General features: G+C 40.0%; 1 protein-coding gene across 1 annotated transcript in view; it reads right to left on the reverse strand.

The window, feature by feature from the left end:
- EPB41L2 (erythrocyte membrane protein band 4.1 like 2) overlaps positions 1-18,710 on the reverse strand; it is a 271,001-nt gene that overhangs the window by 136,082 nt on the left and 116,209 nt on the right. Inside the window, 2 exon segments of the mRNA XM_030556298.1 lie at positions 3,298-3,504; positions 4,729-5,207. Coding sequence (XP_030412158.1) covers positions 3,298-3,504; positions 4,729-5,193 — 672 coding nt within the window. The 5' untranslated portion in view covers positions 5,194-5,207.

The raw sequence follows: 18,710 nt of genomic DNA on the forward strand, positions 1-18,710 counted from the left end.
GAGTTGAACAGAACTTCCTCTCATTCTGTTCATTGTACTTGCAGACAATTGAGTAGAAAAGCTGAAAGATTTAGTCAGTTCCAGATAAAACTCTAAAGCTCTTCTAATGTCTGTAGTGTGCAGTCTCTCCTAACCATTACCACCAGGAGGCTTTGGGAAGAAGGTTGGTAAGAAAATTGCTGGTTAATATGAAGTGTTATCCAACTACATAAGAAACTTTGGGTGAAAATGAAGGAGGACTTTGTATACAAAACTGTATACAGAGTGTCTGATACTAGTGCACTCAAATTCCCCAGTTTCTTGGCTGATGGCCACTAAAAATGCTATCTTCATCGAAAGGTGCAACAGACAGTAGGTCGCTAGAGGCTTGGGGGTGGGGGGAGAAGGGGGATCAGCTTTGTTAGGACCAGATTCAGGCTGCAGGAGGGTGGGGGTGGGGATGGGGGGAAATAGGGTTCTGGATGTGCAGAAATAGCCTGTCCAATCCCTTTAAAAAATCTTACAGACATTGGGCAGGAGCAGTTATCAACAAGTGGATGGAATGCCAATATAGCTACTAAGTGTACTTTGAGCTAACTGCCAATCCTTCATGTTTCAGAGACAGAAGACTATTCAGCACACACTGAATAGAAGTAAGGACTGAGGAAACCTCTTTCAGTTAGGACCCAATGGAAAACTTCTTTCATTTAGCCTGATAAGTAGTTCCAGCCGATGGGTTTCTACTATTCAGCAACACATCCTGAACTTCTCTAGAGCAGGACTCCTCCACCAAATATTAACCATGAAGACTTCAGGTGAAAGGCCTGAAGATTGTGGGGAGAGGTGGTTTGAAGCGTGAGAGACTGAGGGGGGCTGACTGATAGGTCTAAGAGCTCTGAAAACTAGCGTTGACTGGGCGATGCCAAGGCAATCAGTATAACATGGTCCTTATCCTGCTTGACCTTGCACAGAATCCTGGGCAGAATAGATATATGGGGAAAAGCATACAGGAGACACTCTGACCACAGCAGCAGGAAAGCATCCATCAATGAACCCGGACTGTGGCCTGCCCGAGAGCAAAACTGGTGACATTTTCTGTTGCCTTTTACTGCAAACATATCCATATGAGGAGCCCCCCAGAGGTGGAAAATGGTCTATGCCACATCTGGGCTGAGGGACCATTCATGATGATTAACAACCTGCTCAGGTAATTGGCCAGCATATTCTGAGACTTGGGAGGCAGGCTACTTTCAGAAGCTGTTGATGAAGTCTCAAAACAGAATTGTTTCCCAGCAGACTAGTGAGGACCAGCTCCCACCCTGTTTGTTCCAAGGAGGATGGCTCTCAGCTGTTGTCAGTGGTGACAGATAACAGAACAAGAAGCAATGGTCTCAAATTGCAGTGGGGGAGGTCTAGGTTTGATATTAGGAAACACTATGTCAATAGGAGGGTGGTGAAGCACTAGAATGGGTTACCTAGGGAGGTGGTAGAATCTCCATCCTTAGATGTTTTAAAGGTCAGGCATGATAAAGCCCTGGCTGGGATGATTTAGTTGGTGTTAGTCCTGCTTTGAGCAGGAGATTGGACTAGATGACCTCCTGAGGTCTCCTACAACCCTAATACTCTATGACAAAACAAGGCTGTTGGATTTTTAGTCAGTACCAACACTCCTCTTTCCCAATGTGTGGAAGGAATGCCATGCAACAAATTCTATAGCTCGCAACCAAGGATGCCAGAATTGAACAGGCCAGGGGCCATGGCCCTCCCCATTTTTGAAAGTGGAGGACCTGGTCCATCCACTTTTTGCCATGCCCCCGCGCCCGGCAAGTAGAGGGTCCATGGCTGCTAGCCCACTCCAGCTTCTGGTATGGCCAGGGACAGAGTGGAGTCTCGGGAGGAAGGGGCCACGAGGGCGGGGGCGGCACTTGAGAAGGAATTGAGTGGGAGGTTAGGGGCAACTCCACCTTTTATACCTGCATGAGAAGGCAGAGATGGTTCGTGTTGCCACGATTGGTACCACTAAGGGGGAAAAAAACTGACAACTGTGCACTGGATCGCATGCATACCTACAGTGCAATAGAAGTGTGAAATCAAAGAAGAAAAATCAATCACTTGTGCACTTTTCTGAAACATGTATCTACCACGTGTGTATACACATAGCATTTTCCATAGCTAACCTATATTAACTTCTCTTGAGGTAAACAAAGCTAATAACTGAGTTTTGTGGAAGGAGGATAAGCTGAGAAATGCCTTAAGAGATTGCATAAGGACTAGAAACATTTTAACATTTGCCTTTTCAAAATACACAGCAGCCTGTGAACAAAACAAAACAAAAATCCACACAGTAAGCGCATACCTAGTCCTATCTCCCCTAGGATTAAAGTTCTGTAAACTTCTGGTGTAAAGCTGTTTATTCAATTCCCACTGTGGTCTGACTTTTATTAAGAATGTAATTCAAGGCCAGAATCCCATTTAAATTTTTTCTTTTGGTTAATGTAACGTAAATGTACATTTAACTACAATTGAAAATATAAACTGATTTCTGCTATATTTAATGCAGACACCATTTTTACTTAGCCTGGCAGTAAATATGCAAAAGAATGCTCAAGTAATAGAAAGAGTGAGCATCTACTTTCCCTTTATTACTTTAGCATTTCCTGCTTTTGTCAGTTTCTTAAGGCCAATTTTAAATACAGAAAGCAGCACAAAATTTGCAAAAAATCTAAACAAAGATTTAAGATGCAAAAAAATAAAGCATGAGGCTATGGGGAGGATTAAGATTTGGCACAAATATGTAAATTAAATCAGTAGCGATCTGCATTAAATCACACAATTAAACCAGTTAACACACTGTCTAGAGTTCATTACACCCATGAAATAATTCTAAAAATCAAATTAAGCCGAACTTTCTAGTTTGTGGTTAAACACTTCTTTTAAAATAAAATACTGTTTTAAGTACAAACAACAAAAGGCAGTGCCTTAAGGAAAATCTTTACTCTTTTGGGAGGGGGGCAGGTTCAGTTGCCAAGAGATCAATTTGCCCAAAGAATTTTTTGGTTGTTGCTGAATTTGTATCATTTTTGTGAAATTGTTGCTCAGAGTACCTTTCTGCAGCTTAACTGAGAAGTCTTAAAGATAGGAGTTTAAAATGGAAATAGTAACTGACTATAGCAATGTGAATGTGACAATGTAATGAACTCATTCCATTTAACAAAAACAAACATGCATTAGTTAACTCACACTGCAACGAAAGCATACTGTTCTCACTGGTGTCTATCTACAGAGAAAGATCTCTTTATATAAGGTTTGCTGCCTTACCTCTAGGTCACAGCTGTATTCGGTGCCATCCAGAAGCATCACTTTGCACAGCACAGTTTTAATCTTCTTGGGAGCTTTCTGAGGCGCTTTCTCCATTTTGATTTCAGATGTTTGTACCTCTTTGGTCTCCCTCTTTTCTTTTTGTTTTTCTTCTTGCTCATTGGCAACTTTCTCTACTTCAATCTCTTTATTGTCTTCTTTAGCAGGCTGTAAGAAAGATATGTATGAGGGGTAGCCGTGTTAGTCTGGATCTGTAAAAGCAGCAAAGGGTCCCGTGGCACCTTATAGACTAACAGAAGTTTTGGAGCATGAGCTTTCGTGGGTATAATAGTCTATAAGGTGCCACAGGACCCTTTGCTGCTTTTGTAAGAAAGATGTAGTTTAATATAACAACAAGTCCAACCCTTTCAGGATGAAGTTGAAAGAAAATTCTTCTTTTCTGTATATCAATAACTATCCATTAAGGTTGTGCTCCCAGCTGGTGTTGTTTGGATGCATAATACATAGTTGTAAGGGTTCCTCTTAGAGAAAAGATACTGAAAAACAATTTTTCTATCCTAAAGGCCACTACCTTGATGTTAAAATTCTAGCAGAAGCAACCAGTCTCCCTACAGAAATCAAAATAAAAGTTGCACTTTTTTCTTAAAAACAACTCAAAACATAATGAGAAACTACATTAAAACAGAACAACATTTAAGAAAAACAAGCCATAAGTGACACGGGTTTGAATTTAAGGACTGACGTTTGACTCTTCTGAAGGCAAGACTTTGGAGCACTGCAGAGCAGAGGCACATGTATGACATAGTTCCTCACATTTCAACACCACAACCATCAGCATCTCAGCACCAACATCCAGGCAGCAAGAAATAAAGACAGTATCCATAATGCATAGCCCTGAGAGAATGGAAGAGTAAAGCGTGGAATAAAATAATTGAGATCCTCAGGACTCAAAAACAACAACAGTAGATAATAAATGGATTGATTCAGTCACTAAGGGTATGTCTACACAGAAAAAACAAAACAAAAAACAAAAAACCTCACAGCAGCGAGTTTCAGAGCCCAGGTCAACAGACTTGGGCTCACAGGGTTTGTATTACAGTGCTAAAAATAGTTGTGTGCACACGTTCTGGCTCAGGCTGGAGCTTGGGCTCTAGCATGAGCCAGAACATCATAGCACAAGCCCCAAGAACCCATGTCTGAAGAACTGGGCTCAGACTTGACTTTTTGAGGGGGGGGGTAGGGGGGTGGGCTGTGTAGTCACTAAAGTCAGCTCAAGCAGAAAAAGTGCACAAAAATACAAACGGAGCCATATTAATCCCTGGTATAATTTCAATACATGACATGTACTTCGGAGGAGTTACAGTAGCAATAAATCTGGTTCACTGACTAGTCATTAATATTTTCATTAATTTATTAGCTTTCCACATATACCTGTGTGTCAGCACTGTTCACAGAATGCTTCTCCTCATCCTTGTCATCTGCTTTAGCCTCCTGTTGACTCTCAATTGTTGCTTCTTCCAAGTTTTCCTTCGGCTGAGCCATATCGTCTGGAAGTTGACTTTCCCTCTCCTCCACTGCCTGTCTTTCCTCTACAGGTTTTCTCTTGGCTTCATCTTTGGGCTCCACCAAGGTATATGATTTTTGTTTCTTAAGCCATGGGGGGATAAAGCGAGAGATTCCCTTGCCTTCAGATGGATCTTTTTCCTTCTTCTGACTACTTGGGCTGCTTTGGGTAGCTAGGGTTGGAGAAGGAGAACGTTGTGCCTCTTCAGAGAGTGTCTTTTCAGACTTTTGATTTTCCTCCGTTGCTTCCTCATGTTTTTCTTTGGCTGCATCTGCCCCTAGCTGCTCAGATTCCTTCTTCACGTCAGTCTCTAGGCCAACTTCAGTCGTCATGGTTACAGGTTATGCTAGAAATGGAACAATAAAATATAATTATGCATTGTTTCAAAGTTATACTTTTTGGCTCTCAGCACCATTAATAGGAATGATCTAAAAATTAAGGCACCATACATAAATTTGGTTAGGATTAAAGAGCTGTTTTAATCCATCCTATTTAAGATCTTCAACCAAAAATAAAAGTAGCAACAAATCTAAATCTGCTGCCAAATTGGACATCTGCAATTTTAAAAAATGCTTATGCTAAAGAGATACATTATGCTTCAATGCACCACTGCTTTCCTCTTGGAAAAGTGGTAAGAGTGCTCCATGGTTCCTAGAATTAACACTGAAATACACTTGCTACAATAGGTGTTCTTAATGTTAAAGACAGACTAAACTTAAGAAGTGTTCAGTAAGTAATTTTCACTCTTTTTCTGCAGGCTTTTCAAAGCAGTCTAATGGGTCTCAAATTTCAGGAGGAGTTGGGCACCTACCTCTCCTGGGCTTGTTTGAAAATCCCAGCCATACACTGACATCGTGGCCTCATTTAAGTCAATGAAAGTTTTACCGTTGACTTCAAATTGGAAAAAAGAGTTTAATTCACAGTGTTTACAGCATTTTTATACATTTCCACCTTGATAAAAACACAGTGCTTAGGGGGAAATTATTCAAATGAAGAGTTCTCTCCCCTCTTTTGTGCTTGTTGGGAGTACACTTCCAATCCCATCACTGGAATGCTGGGTGAGAATAATTAACTTTAATGAAAATATTAAAGGCTATTTTAATTGAAACAGTTACATGGTCACTTTGTTAAAGATAAGTTTAGTTGATTGTACTGAGAATGGAAGGCACATGTAGAATGCTAGCAACCAAGTCCATGTGTTTGACAGCTGCATACTAACAGCTGTTAATAGACAGGCAATTTTTGTAAAATGTTTTATTTTAGTCTAAAAAAATCACATTTGTCTTATGATTTCGGCAGGATAGGAATAAAAAAATCCTGATGCCCTAAAACAAATTGAATGCAGAGACAAAGAAAGTGGAGTGCATCCATATTTAATGGTACCTGAAACATTTATGGGCTATCAATATAAAAATGCCTTCAACAGACCGGTCTCTGAATCAGACGTTTACATAAGAAAGCACCAGAACATGATACTTTTAATCCCCATACATCTTTGCCCAACACCTTCTTAAAAGCTTAGGATAAACTACTGGCATAGCTAGATGGCCTGAAAGTCAGCAGATTGCAACAGAATTCATTCCAACCACTGGCACCAAAAGGGCACCCAACTGAAAAATGCCTGCCATCAATCCCCTCTTGTTTAAAAACAGTAGATTATTAGTTCAGGGCTCCTACTGCTCTCCACAATTTTAAATCATGCAAGGACAGAGGTAGTCTCTACGTTAATTTAGTGATTTTAAGTCATACATGTCAACTTAAATTGCACTCAGAAATCAACTGGAAAAACTGGGAGAGTCTATTCCTGGCACGGAGCACCAGCAAGTAGACTCCTAGTTTCTGCAATAGCTAAAGTTTCCAAATGGACTTTATGTCTAAACACAAATTGAATGAATGCAGTAAGACAGACAGAGGTGACAAAGATATGGATAACAAATGAGAGCTGCATCTATCTAAGAGGTCATAAGCCTTCTTGTCAAATGGAGACAGTCACTGCTGATACTTGTAAAAAGCAACGAGTCCTGTGGCACCTTAAAGACTAACAGATGTTTTGGAGCATAAGCTTCCGTGGGTGAATACCCACTTCGTCAGACATATGGGGTCTCATAATTGGACATCCAAAAGAAGCATATGGTGCCTTTATTTAACACAGTTAACATGACTCGTTTTCACTGAGAGGCCTAACAGATGCATAGGGCAGAGTTTAAGATCAACTACTCATTATTACAGTTGTGCTGAGCATTGCATGTTCGGGGTTAGGATCCACCTCCGCCACCAAAAGTAAAACCAAATAATCAAAGGACACTTCCTGGAATAAGATACTGTAGTAAGTGAGAAGTTACAAGAATGTTAACTGAAAATATTTGAGTCCTACAGTCACATAATGCAGAGATTTGATTTAAGATCACACTTAAATACTCAAGTTTTATACTTGTTATTTTCCCTAAGTTGTTATAAAAATCAAAGAAAAGAACTTTTGTCATGTTTAATAGACCTCTAGTGGCACTGAATGCTGCTTTTATATAACTGCCTAACAAAGATTAAAGCAGAATTTAATTTGTCATTGAAAATATGGACTGTCACAATATTTCCCTAGAACTAGTTTCTAAATAAATCTATGATTTCAGGAAATGTCTGGATTTAATGTAAATTATGCCAAAACTGAATTGCTAGCTATAAATTTGCCAGATTCTGAGAAGCTATTCCTCCAGAAAACATTTGGGTACAAATGGGCAACAAATTCTATAAGAAATCTGGGAATTCACATCTCAGCCAACCTAGAAGAGCTTTACAATTTAAATACCAAACCACTACTTCAGCAAACAGAAAAAGACCTCGAGTATTGGGGGAAGTATGCAATTTCTTGGTTCGGAAGAACAGCCCCAGTCAAAATGAACATTTTGCCAAAGATACATCTTTCTTACTTCAAAATCTTCTGTAATCATCTCCGATAAAACTCTGGCAGGAACACAGAGGATATCATTAGAATTTATATGGAACAAGGGGGGGGGGGAAAGAGTGAGTGCAGATACTTTGTACAAACCCTTTACACAGAGTGGACTAGCTGTTTCAAATATTCAATGGTACTTTCAAGCCAGTAAGCATGCAAAGAAGTAGTGGACATTGAGCAGTTTGACCCAGACCAACTCAGGTCTTTACTGAACAAGAAAACTGTGGCAGTGAAAACATTGTCTACCAATTAATTAAAATTAATTTAAAAAAAATCACTCTCCAGAAATTATACACTGCCTTTTAGCAAAGGCTATTCTATGGGCTTGCAAGAGAACTGAAGATTAAATAAATTCTTTCCCCTCACCAATGACACCAATTGCAAATAATCCCAATCTTAACCCAAATCATGAACCAGAGAGCTTTAAAGTCCAGGAGAGCCATGGAATGGATATGGTTGTCCAGCTACTCAGCAAAGAAACGTTTCTAAATAATTTAGACATCAAAATTAACTTTAACTGACCCACTTTCCTGTGGTACCCGTACTATCAAGTTAGACACTATGATTCTCAACTTTCTAAAAAAGGTTTATAAAGAAAACTAACATCTGGTCAATTAAGAAACTATCACCAATTGCTGAATATTAATTACCAAATAACCTTTTGGTAACCTTCCTAGGGCTTCCTAGCAGAAATGGTCACAAAAGAAAATTAATTAATTTCTCATTGGCTAGGCTGCCTCTCACTGGAAAAAGAAAAAAATAGTCCAACTATAGAGGAATAGTTTAAAAAAAAAAAAAGAGAGGTTGTTATGGAAAAACTAACACCAATTACATATCCAGCATAAAATAGGCTGAAGAGAATTAAATACTTGAATAAATGGCAACCAAATATCTAATATCAGAAGTACATTCACTAGCAAAAAACAGCATACATGTTCATTTTCTTTTTAATATTAACAATTGATAGCCATGCCTGCTCTCTGAAATATGTATAATCAGAGATTTCAGATAAGAAACTAGAAATGTCGTCATCGGTATTGTAATTATGTTCACTCTAATATGGAGGGGAAGGGATAGCTCAGTGGTTTGAGCATGGGCCTGCTAAACCCAGAGTTGTGAGTTCAATCCTTGAGGGGGCCACTTAGGGATCTGGGGCAAAAATTAGAACTTGGTCCTGCTAGTGAAGGGGGGGGGAGCTGGACTCAATGACCTTCCAAGGTCCCTTCCAATTCTAGGAGATTAATAATAATAATAATAATTGGAGATATACCATTATTATTATGGTAACACTCAAAGAGAGGTCTGATAATTACATTACTGTATAATATCTCTGAACAAAAGTTCACTGTTGTAATGATTATTGTTTTGTTTGACATTTACATGGCAAGGACTTTTTAAATCTGTTTATACTTCCTATAACTGACACTTACTTAAGTTGCTATTAGTCAAATCACATTTTGTTATTTATTTCTACTTTTACATGGCACTACCAAATTACTGTTTTATTTCTCTTGCATGCACATATCCATCCCAACTCTGGTACCAGAGCTAGAAATTATCTTTTCTGGAACACAATCCACAACTATCAGTTTGCCAAAGAAAACTGAGCTATTAGGCATTCTTTTGCAAGTATAGCATAGTCAAATTGTAAGTTTCAGTGTTAACAGTGGCAGTGCCAATTGAAACTGATTAGCTAGGAAGCAGTAATCTAGCCTTATGAAAAAAGTGAACTTCAAAGTGGCATCTTCTATTTCAGTGGTTCTCAAACTTTTGTAGTGATGACCCCTTTCAAATCACAAGCCCCTGAGTGTGACTCCCCCCAATAAATATATTAAAAAGTGTTTTTAACGTAACACAATTATAAATGTTGGAGGCAAAGCGAGGCTCGGGGTGGAGGCTGACAGCTCACGACCCCCCATGCAATAACCTTGCAACTCCGAGAGGTCCCAACTCCCACTTTGAGAACTTGAGAGCACATTTTCACATATTTATTGTTCCAACTATCACCCTAAAACAATATTTGTATATCTATATAAACTGCGTCCTCCTTCCTATTATTATAAGGGGTTTGTCTACACAAATATTTAGTTCACAGCAAACCGGGGTGCTAGCCTACTGGGGACTACCAGTCCAGGTGGACTTAGCTGACGAGGGACTAAAATCAAAACTCATTAACAAACTATTAATGTGTGTGAGCAAAGTCTACACCAGAGATCTCAAACTCAAACCACTATAAGGGCCACATGAAGACTAGTACATTGGCTTGAGGGCCACATCATTGACACCTTTTCATATAAAGATACAAAGCCACCCCCTACCCCCACTCCACCCCTTCCATGAGGCCCTCCCCACCCTCCATCCTCTCACCCCTTCCACAACCATATTCCCAACCCTTCCCCAAAGTCCCCACCACAACTCTGCACCGAGACTGTTTGGGGAATACTTATGTCATTTTATTCATTTAATTGTTTTATGAATCTCATTTATGCTTGTACACTGATTTGTGGACTAGAACCTCCATTTTGTATTTGACCCAACGGTGTCTTGTATGAAAAATCATTGGTATATGCATAGGCTGCTTCAGATGTAGGTATAACATAGCTGGAGGAGGAGGGGGTATTTCTCACCTTGTGAGGTGCTAACACAGAAAGTCATCCAGCCAGCTTCTAACAATTACTGACTTGCAAGCGATTCTTAGCTGCTTTCCCCCTCCTTCCCCCATGTAATAAGGCATATTGTGCACATGAACTTAGCATGACTGGGTCATGAGCTTTCACATTGGGGAATCATGATTAAAACAATGTTTATAACCACAAAGGACTTCAGTGGTCAGTCCCTGTACACAGGCAGCAGTAAGAGAGAGACTTGTTTCAGGGGAAACAAGGGACTCTCCACCTAACTTGAACATGGACATACCTCAGACACCGATAGAGGGCTGAGATCAGACGAAGATGCAATTGTGCTCAGGTTTATGTTGTTTTTCCATAGATATGTGAGTGTGAGTGAGAGAAGTTCGCTTTCCAAAGCCTGCATGTTTCTTGCTTTCACTGTCACATGGTCCCTGAAAGGTGTAACTAGAGAAATAACAAGTCACCCAGTCAGGTGAGCACGTCTGCAGGAAACACGTCTGAGCAACTGGGAAGTCCCCTACAGCTGAAGCCCCAGTTCCAGGGTCTGGACAGAAGGGTTCCAATGCCAAGAGGGGTTCCAGACATAGGATCTGCACCTGGCGAGTGTGCCTCAGACATCCAAACAAGCCACAAAATCAATCAAAAAGTAAACCTTCAGGGGAGAGAAACTTACTGGAAAAAAATCAGACAGTGGGCTGCTTCTTTCAGCTGAATATACAGGTATTAGCTAAATATTACAGGTATATACAGGTATTACCAGGGCCATCCCTAGCTATTCTGGGGCCCTACGCAGCCCCTCCATGGGGGGGAGGCCTCTGCAGGGCGGCGGGGGCAAGGAGCAAGCCCTATGCCTCTGAAGGGGAGGGGCAGGGGAAGGGCTGGCGAGGAGCGGGGAAAACCACCCCCCAGCACTCACCAGTGACATGGCTGGGGCCAAGTTGCTGCACTCCTGCTGTTGATGAGTGCAACCCCGGCCCTGCTGCAGAGTTCAGGAGAGTGGGGGTGGAGCAGAACAGGAAGAGGCAAGGCTGGGGCAGGGATGGGACGGGGCTGGCTGGAGCAGCACACAGCTGCATACTTCGCGTATGGGTAAGGATGGTCCTGGATATAAGAAGGGGGGGCCTGAAAAGATAGTTGCCCTTGGGAGAAATGTATGTGATGGTGACAATTTTTTGCTTGTAAGTTTTGGAGTATTCTTTATTCAAACATTACTAGACTGGAAGCCAAATTTTAAAAAGTCACCTTTTTATTTTCATTTCAAGTACAGTATGTCAATTTCTCCATTATAAGTGTGTAATATATCCTGGTCCTCCAGCCTCTGCCAGGTTAGTCGGTCTTTTTTCCAGGAGGCTCCTATAGTTCATGTGCAGCCACCAGGCATTGAGTAATCATTGTGCTTCCTTTGATCCTGTATCTGAGCTGGTAATCACAGGAGAAAGGATACTCTAGTATCCTATGAGGGAGAGAGACAGCTGAGATGCAGAAGATATTGATTCACAAGGGTGATTTTGTGATCTCTACTAAATATAGAGGAAGAGATCTCTAACAAAAATGTATCTATGCTAACAAAAAAAGTTTCCCTTTTTCAACTAATAGGGTCCACAGATTTATGTCCTTGGGCACTTCAGCCTGCTTTCAGTTTGGGGAGGACAGAACCAGACCTTTCGGTCACTGGCAGCAGAGGAATGCCCGATCTCCAGAGATCCCCCTGATAAAAGTAATTTCCACAGCCAGGATAATCCAAATCAGATTGTGTTAAATACAATTTGAAGAAAAAGTACTTATATTGGAGAGAATGTAAATTCCGCCAAAAAATGAACCCAAATCTTTAGATGTTAATTTCCATCTATTCAAGATGCTCCATTTGTCACTAGGTGGCCTATACTTGATGAAAGGAAGTTTTCAGGTAAGCATGTGTTAAAGTCCACAGATCCATTGTAATGAGATTTTCATAGAAATGTGACTCTGGAGTGGGAAGCACGATCATCCTTTAAATAGGGACATCCAAAATGAGGTAGATTATATATAAATATCTCCTTCACTTAGGTTCTAAGGTCTGAAGGAGAAGACTTCTGCCAAAAGAAAGGAAATGGCATTAACTAAACTTGGAGAACCAATATGTAGACATTGAGCTAATGGCAGACTAGCAAACCTCAATACAGGACACATGATTACTTTTGCTCTGAGACTGATGCTTAAGTGAAGGAGGAATATTTCTTCAGTTTACTTAAAGGAATGAATGCTATGACAGTACTTGTCTGAATTAAAAGTACATTAATGGGCCTTATTAGAGAAAGTTCTAAACAAATCAGAATTAATTTATTTGAAGGAGATAGTAACCATTGGCAGGCCTACTCTAACGGACAGGAAGTATAACAATGCCTCCCACAGAGAATCGATTTGAATATGTTGTAATGAGCAGAGTGAGGTTCCAAGGTTATGATCTTGCAGGGTTGAAATAATGCTGATTTCTTAAGGAAACATTTAAATGTTGGATTTGTTCAAAAGCAGGAAGCTTTGTACATGTCAAGATTATTATACCACAGAGACTTGACCCTTTTGCTAAGGCACTCATACACCCACAATAAAGCCCTGCTGGGGAAATTCAAAGCTGTGTTTTACCGGTTTAACACGTTAAACAATGGACTTTCCACCAGCCAGTATAATACATTCTATTTGTTGACTTCTCTTTTGGAGTCCATGAGAGTAATAATCCAAGCGTTCATTGTAACTTGCATGGCCCCAGATGGCTGGATGGATGGTCTTGCAATAGCAGGCAGGTAGAGGCATCTGAAGATCCAACAACAGGTTAATCAGCCCTGAGGATCATAGCCTCTTCAGAAAGAAACACACTCTCATTCTCATCTTCTGTACAGTGGAAAAGGTGGGAAGACATACAGAAGGGACCTTTCCATCTTTGCAAGATGTCATTACCACTTCACATCTGGATCCTGGCGCACACAGACCGCAAGACATTTTATTATTGTTTCTGGATGCAAAGTGGTAGATCAACAGCCCACCAAGTTAACTTATGTTGAGTGAGATATTTTTGGGTACAGGAATCATGCTGCTAATCTGACAAGCAAGTTTTCACGTTCCTTTCCTTCTTGGTGGGAAGTGCACACAGGGATATGAAATTTGCCTGCCAGAACAGGAGTAGGGATAGGCCTGATCATGTTCTTCCCTGTTACTATGAAAATCTTATCAGACACCTCGTGTGTCATGACCAGATCAGGTATGTTAGCTATGGAAGGAGTAGCACTGTGTGTGAGACCTCAATGAATCAGAGTTTCTAGCTAGTGGATACTGTGCTTTTTCTGGTAGCCATTCCCTGAATTCAGTGGGGGAAGATTCCTTCACAATAAAAATCTGATTACACTGCTCTACAGCCAAAATGCTTCTGAAATAAATGTAGTCCAACTTTACTAATTCTGGGTCACTGAGAACGAAAACGATGCTTAAAATTGTTAATTGGCTCTAGTTTTCAAGATATGCTATTCGATCAGTATATACGACCCTTGACTTGGGAATGGTGGAGGATAAGTGAGTTATAAAGGGAAGGGATCTCAATTTAAACCAGAAATGACTAAAATACATCTTGGACTGGATCTATGAATAAATCTATGACTGGGTTTGGACAGTACTTGCTTTTGAGGCAAATCAATGAATGCTGCAATCTGAAGCTGGTATTGCGTCATATATGATATGAATTGCATCATGTTATTCCTAGAAGTCATGGATGATGCAATCATAACGAAGCTTACATTACTCTGCTGAACAAATTGCCCTATATCAGTTCTAGAAATCATACAGTGTCATGCTCTCTTATTTGTCAGTGTTTGATTATGCAAAGGGACACATTTCTGTTTAGCCAAAGTGAGCAGACATGCCTCGTACTTGTGTGAACAGTGCAGATAACTTCTGCTATGTTTGTGGTGAAGTGACTTCTGCATCACAAAAGCGCAGTCTAACCACTGTGGTTAAGAAAGCCTATCACCTTTCTTTTGGCTGCAAAATTGGAGATCAGGACAAGAGGTAGGCCCCACACATATGCTGCAACACTTGTGCAACAAATGTTCGCCAGTGGTTGAACAGGAAAAGGAAATCTATGCCTTTTGCAGTGCCAATGATTTGGAGAGAGACAACAGATCATACCCGCAATTGTTACTTCTGCTTGGTGCCTCCAGTTGGGAAAGGTATGTCAAAGAAGAAAAAGTAGACTCTGCATTATCCAAACATTCCATCAGCTATACGCCCAGTACCCCACGGAGAAGGACTGCCGGTTCCTGATGCACCAGAATCATTCTCACTTGAGTCAGACGAGGAAGAGGAAGAGGAGGAAACTTCTGGTCCTGAACCATCAATGTCACAGGACACATTTTCTCCCATCCTCCTCCTCTGAACCACACCTCATAACACAAGGTGAACTGAATGACCTTGTCAGGGATTTGGAATTACCCAAGAGTAAGGCAGAGCTGTTGGGCTCCAGACTACAGCAGTGGAATCTCCTGGCAGGTTATCAGGGCAAATGGAGCCCATCAATGCTTGCAGACTATTGCTGGACAGTGACAAGAGATGCTCCATTTAATGAATACAAGAGACAAGCCAAGAAGCCCCGAGTAGACACTGAATAGAACTAAACTATGTACATAATAGTTTTTTGCCTTTTGTTTCATAATCAATTTTATTTATATAATCCTTTTGCTGATTTTTAAAGTGTTACATAAACAGGACAGGTGAAATATCATGTAAAGCAACCATAAACACATGAAAAGACCTAGGTTTACAATTTATGATTAAAACTCTACTATCTATACAATATATATATATAGACATAAAATGTAAAAACTTAAAATATCTTAGAAATAGTAGCCAATCAGTTGTTTTAATTATATTTGAATTCAGCACATCATAAATATCACATTTTATCTCTGAAAATTCTCAAAAATTGTAGACCAGTGTTATCTGCATTCACCAACTGAGGGATTAGAGAATACACAATTGAAGCTAGAGCTCTGCTAATGGATGATACAGGGGAGAGCTGTGGAGGGGATACTCAGAATTACTGGAGAGATCACATGAATGATAATCATTGGAAAATGCCTGTGTATGAGATCAGAATTCTCAGTGGAATCCAATAAAAAGTAGATGTTTGTTTTTGTGACATGTTTTTCATTATGGCCATCTTCCTCTTCTGTTAACATTTCTTTGAGATTGAAACTTGTACCTGACAGCATGAATCTTCAGTCCAAGCCTATGATTGACTTCCCTAGCATCATGTGTCTGTGTTTGTACTGGATCCAAGCTGCTTCAGGAACTGTATTGCTGTGTTTTTAGTTCAGTTTTCTTTTTACATAGAATCCTGATCAGATAAATTGTCTGGAAAGAGAAGTGATTTTCCTTCTTCCCTAAAGCCAATATTATTGCAACCATGATCCTGGACAAACACCTTGGAAGCATATGTAAGATCAAATGATAATGACTGAAGACAGATAAAGAAAAAGGCTGCCAGCCATTTGCAGAACGTAAGAACGGTCTGAGGATGGTAAAATGGGGTGCTCTGTAGGGAAGCCTCTTTCAGGAACTTATTTACATATTTGAAATAGGACCTGAACTGCTTTTCCTTGATTCACTGGGGGTAAAAATAGGATAAAGAGCTTGCTCCCCTTGAGGATCTGTATAATCAAATTTAAGCTTCACAAGCCTAAGCAGCCATCTTAATGGACTGCAAATGGAAAGCAAGAGGAATTCCACATTAGAAAATACTGTAAATAATACATAATCTTCAAATACATTCTAGAAAAATTACTATCCAAAAAAGGTATGTATGGTAATTGCCCCAATGTAAAGGTACTGAAGGACATGCAATTATAAACAAAGACAAGGCGAGACTCAGTTGAGAGCTACAGGACTAGAGCTGGATGAAGTGGAAATTATTTCTCTAATTGGAGATAAATAAATTAGATATTTTGTATCACTCGTATTTACGACCAGCTAACTGTTCTACTTAAGATCCAAGTTAAGCTACTTAAAAAAAATTCCCTTGCTCACTACCATTTATGATATGTAAATTTCATACTAGGTGCAACTGTTCACAGAAGCATGAGTAATTATTACCCCCCCTTTAAGTTCAGAACGCAGTAAAATCTAATATTCTGGTTACCTTAGTGCTGTTCATTCTGGTCACCATTGTATTGGTATACTGCAGAGAAAACAATTCTCACGAGTACCCTACCACAGTAACTCTCAAGAATAGTTATGATAAGTAGTGACAGTGACAAGGGATTGCCTAGCAAGCCTGAGATCTGTTTGTTCACTACACTTTTAAACAGGAAACTGCCCTTACATGAGGAATAGATAATTGCCTTACAGTACAAATCTCATGTCTTCATCTCTTTAACAAGAGAAGCCTACTTACATTAATGACAACCTGAAAGAAACAAGTTCTGACAAATTTAATTTAAGTTTCATTGGTACAAACATTCCTATATATTGTTCAAGAACTCGAACAGAATAACTACTTTTACTTAAATTGTAAGCTCTTTAGGGTATGTGTCTTTTTGTTTTGTACATCGCTGAGCACTGTGGGGTCCTAATCCAGGACTGTGGCTCCTAGGCACTACAGTAATACAAATAATAGTAATAAAACATAATAGTCAGTTCTTGGAAACATGTATTTGAGAACATATGACTAAGAACCATCAAGAATCTGAAGTAGCTATTAGGAATTAAGATATCAGGAAGAGAGTGACTTCTGTACTGGGTAAAATCAAGTTTTATTTTCCTAAAGCAAATAAGCCAGACAAAAGCAACCAAAATGTTTATTTCTAAACAAGCTGTGCAATGTATTATTAAAATTCTTTCATCTACTGTATGATCATGAAATTTCAAATGGATAGCAGAATCAGTAATTTGCCTCCAGAGGCACAAGGGACATGAAGATAGATTTGTTTCATGCCTGCTCTTCAAAGACTAAGCATTTGTTATGCAAGAGAATAAAAGAGGGCAAGTGACTTTAGGTTGTTTTTGTTTTGTTTTAAATTATGTCAGTTTCATGAAGGATTAATTGAAACTCCCATTAGTTTATAAAATGCTATTCTGGTTCAATGGTTTAAATGAGAAATTGTGAACAGCATGAGATAATACTGCAGAGTGATCAATAAAAATTACTTACACTTTGAAAGATTTTGTACATAGTTTTGCTTTTAAATATACTTTTTTTTATGTTTGATCACTGGCCAGAATCACAGTAATTGAAACACTGTCATATACACTTTAAGTTTTAAGTGCTCATTTGCGCACACCCTCAGTTTACCTTTTTTTAGTGAAAAAATAAAGCGTTATTTCTTCTATCATTACCAAATTAAAAACAATTGATTTAGAAGCAGAAAACTGTCTGCACTAAAGAAGGGTAAAGGGCAAACAAGCCAATCTGTTAACAATACAATTTACTCCTGGGGGAATTATGTGCTACTGCATGTGTGCATAATTAATAAGCCTCACAGATTTCCAATCTTTTGCACAGAAAAAAGCTGCTGCCGAAATGTTGCTGCTGTTCTGTGATGTGGTGATAGAACAAAGCTGCAACTCAGGGCCAGCAAGGGAAGAGAAAGCTGACTTCTTTGCAGAGGTTGTCAGGCCAGGTCAGGAGACAGGGGCTATGGGGAGACAGATAGCGTGGGGTGCTGGGGCAGGGGGTGTCAGACAGGGCCTCATAAAGGATAGTGTGGGAGGACAGACTAGAGCAGGGGCTGAATGGGAGTGGAGACACAGGGCCACAGGTGGGAGGGAGGTGCAGAGACACATATGGACAGGGGATTAGCTGGGTGGAGGCACAGAGAGACATAGGGATAGGGACAGATGTGTGTGTCCGACTGAATGGGAGAGGCTAGGGTCAGCCAGGGTCTGCATGGGGGAAAGCGCCTTAACAACCCCTTCCCATCCACCTCCCCGCCCCCAAAAAACCTGTTCAATACTTTTCCCACCTATACCCAACAACTCTCCATGTTCACACCCAGGCTCCTTCTAAGCAATTTAATTCCCTCTCTCTCAGCTCTTCTGTTACCCCTGACTCCCCCAAGCCTTTGCACTGCTTCTAAAGGGTGTGGGAAATATGGTTTTGAACTGTAGTTTAAATAGATTATTACTCCGAGTTCTGTATTAATATGCCTAGTAAGGAATCTTTGTCAAAAAACATTTCCTGAATTTTTTCTGTTGGCTGTATTGTTACAGACATACTTGTTACAGCTATTTTGAAATAAATGACCAA

Source organism: Gopherus evgoodei, chromosome 3 (assembly GCF_007399415.2).
Source record: "Gopherus evgoodei ecotype Sinaloan lineage chromosome 3, rGopEvg1_v1.p, whole genome shotgun sequence".
Lineage (NCBI taxonomy): Eukaryota > Metazoa > Chordata > Testudines > Testudinidae > Gopherus > Gopherus evgoodei.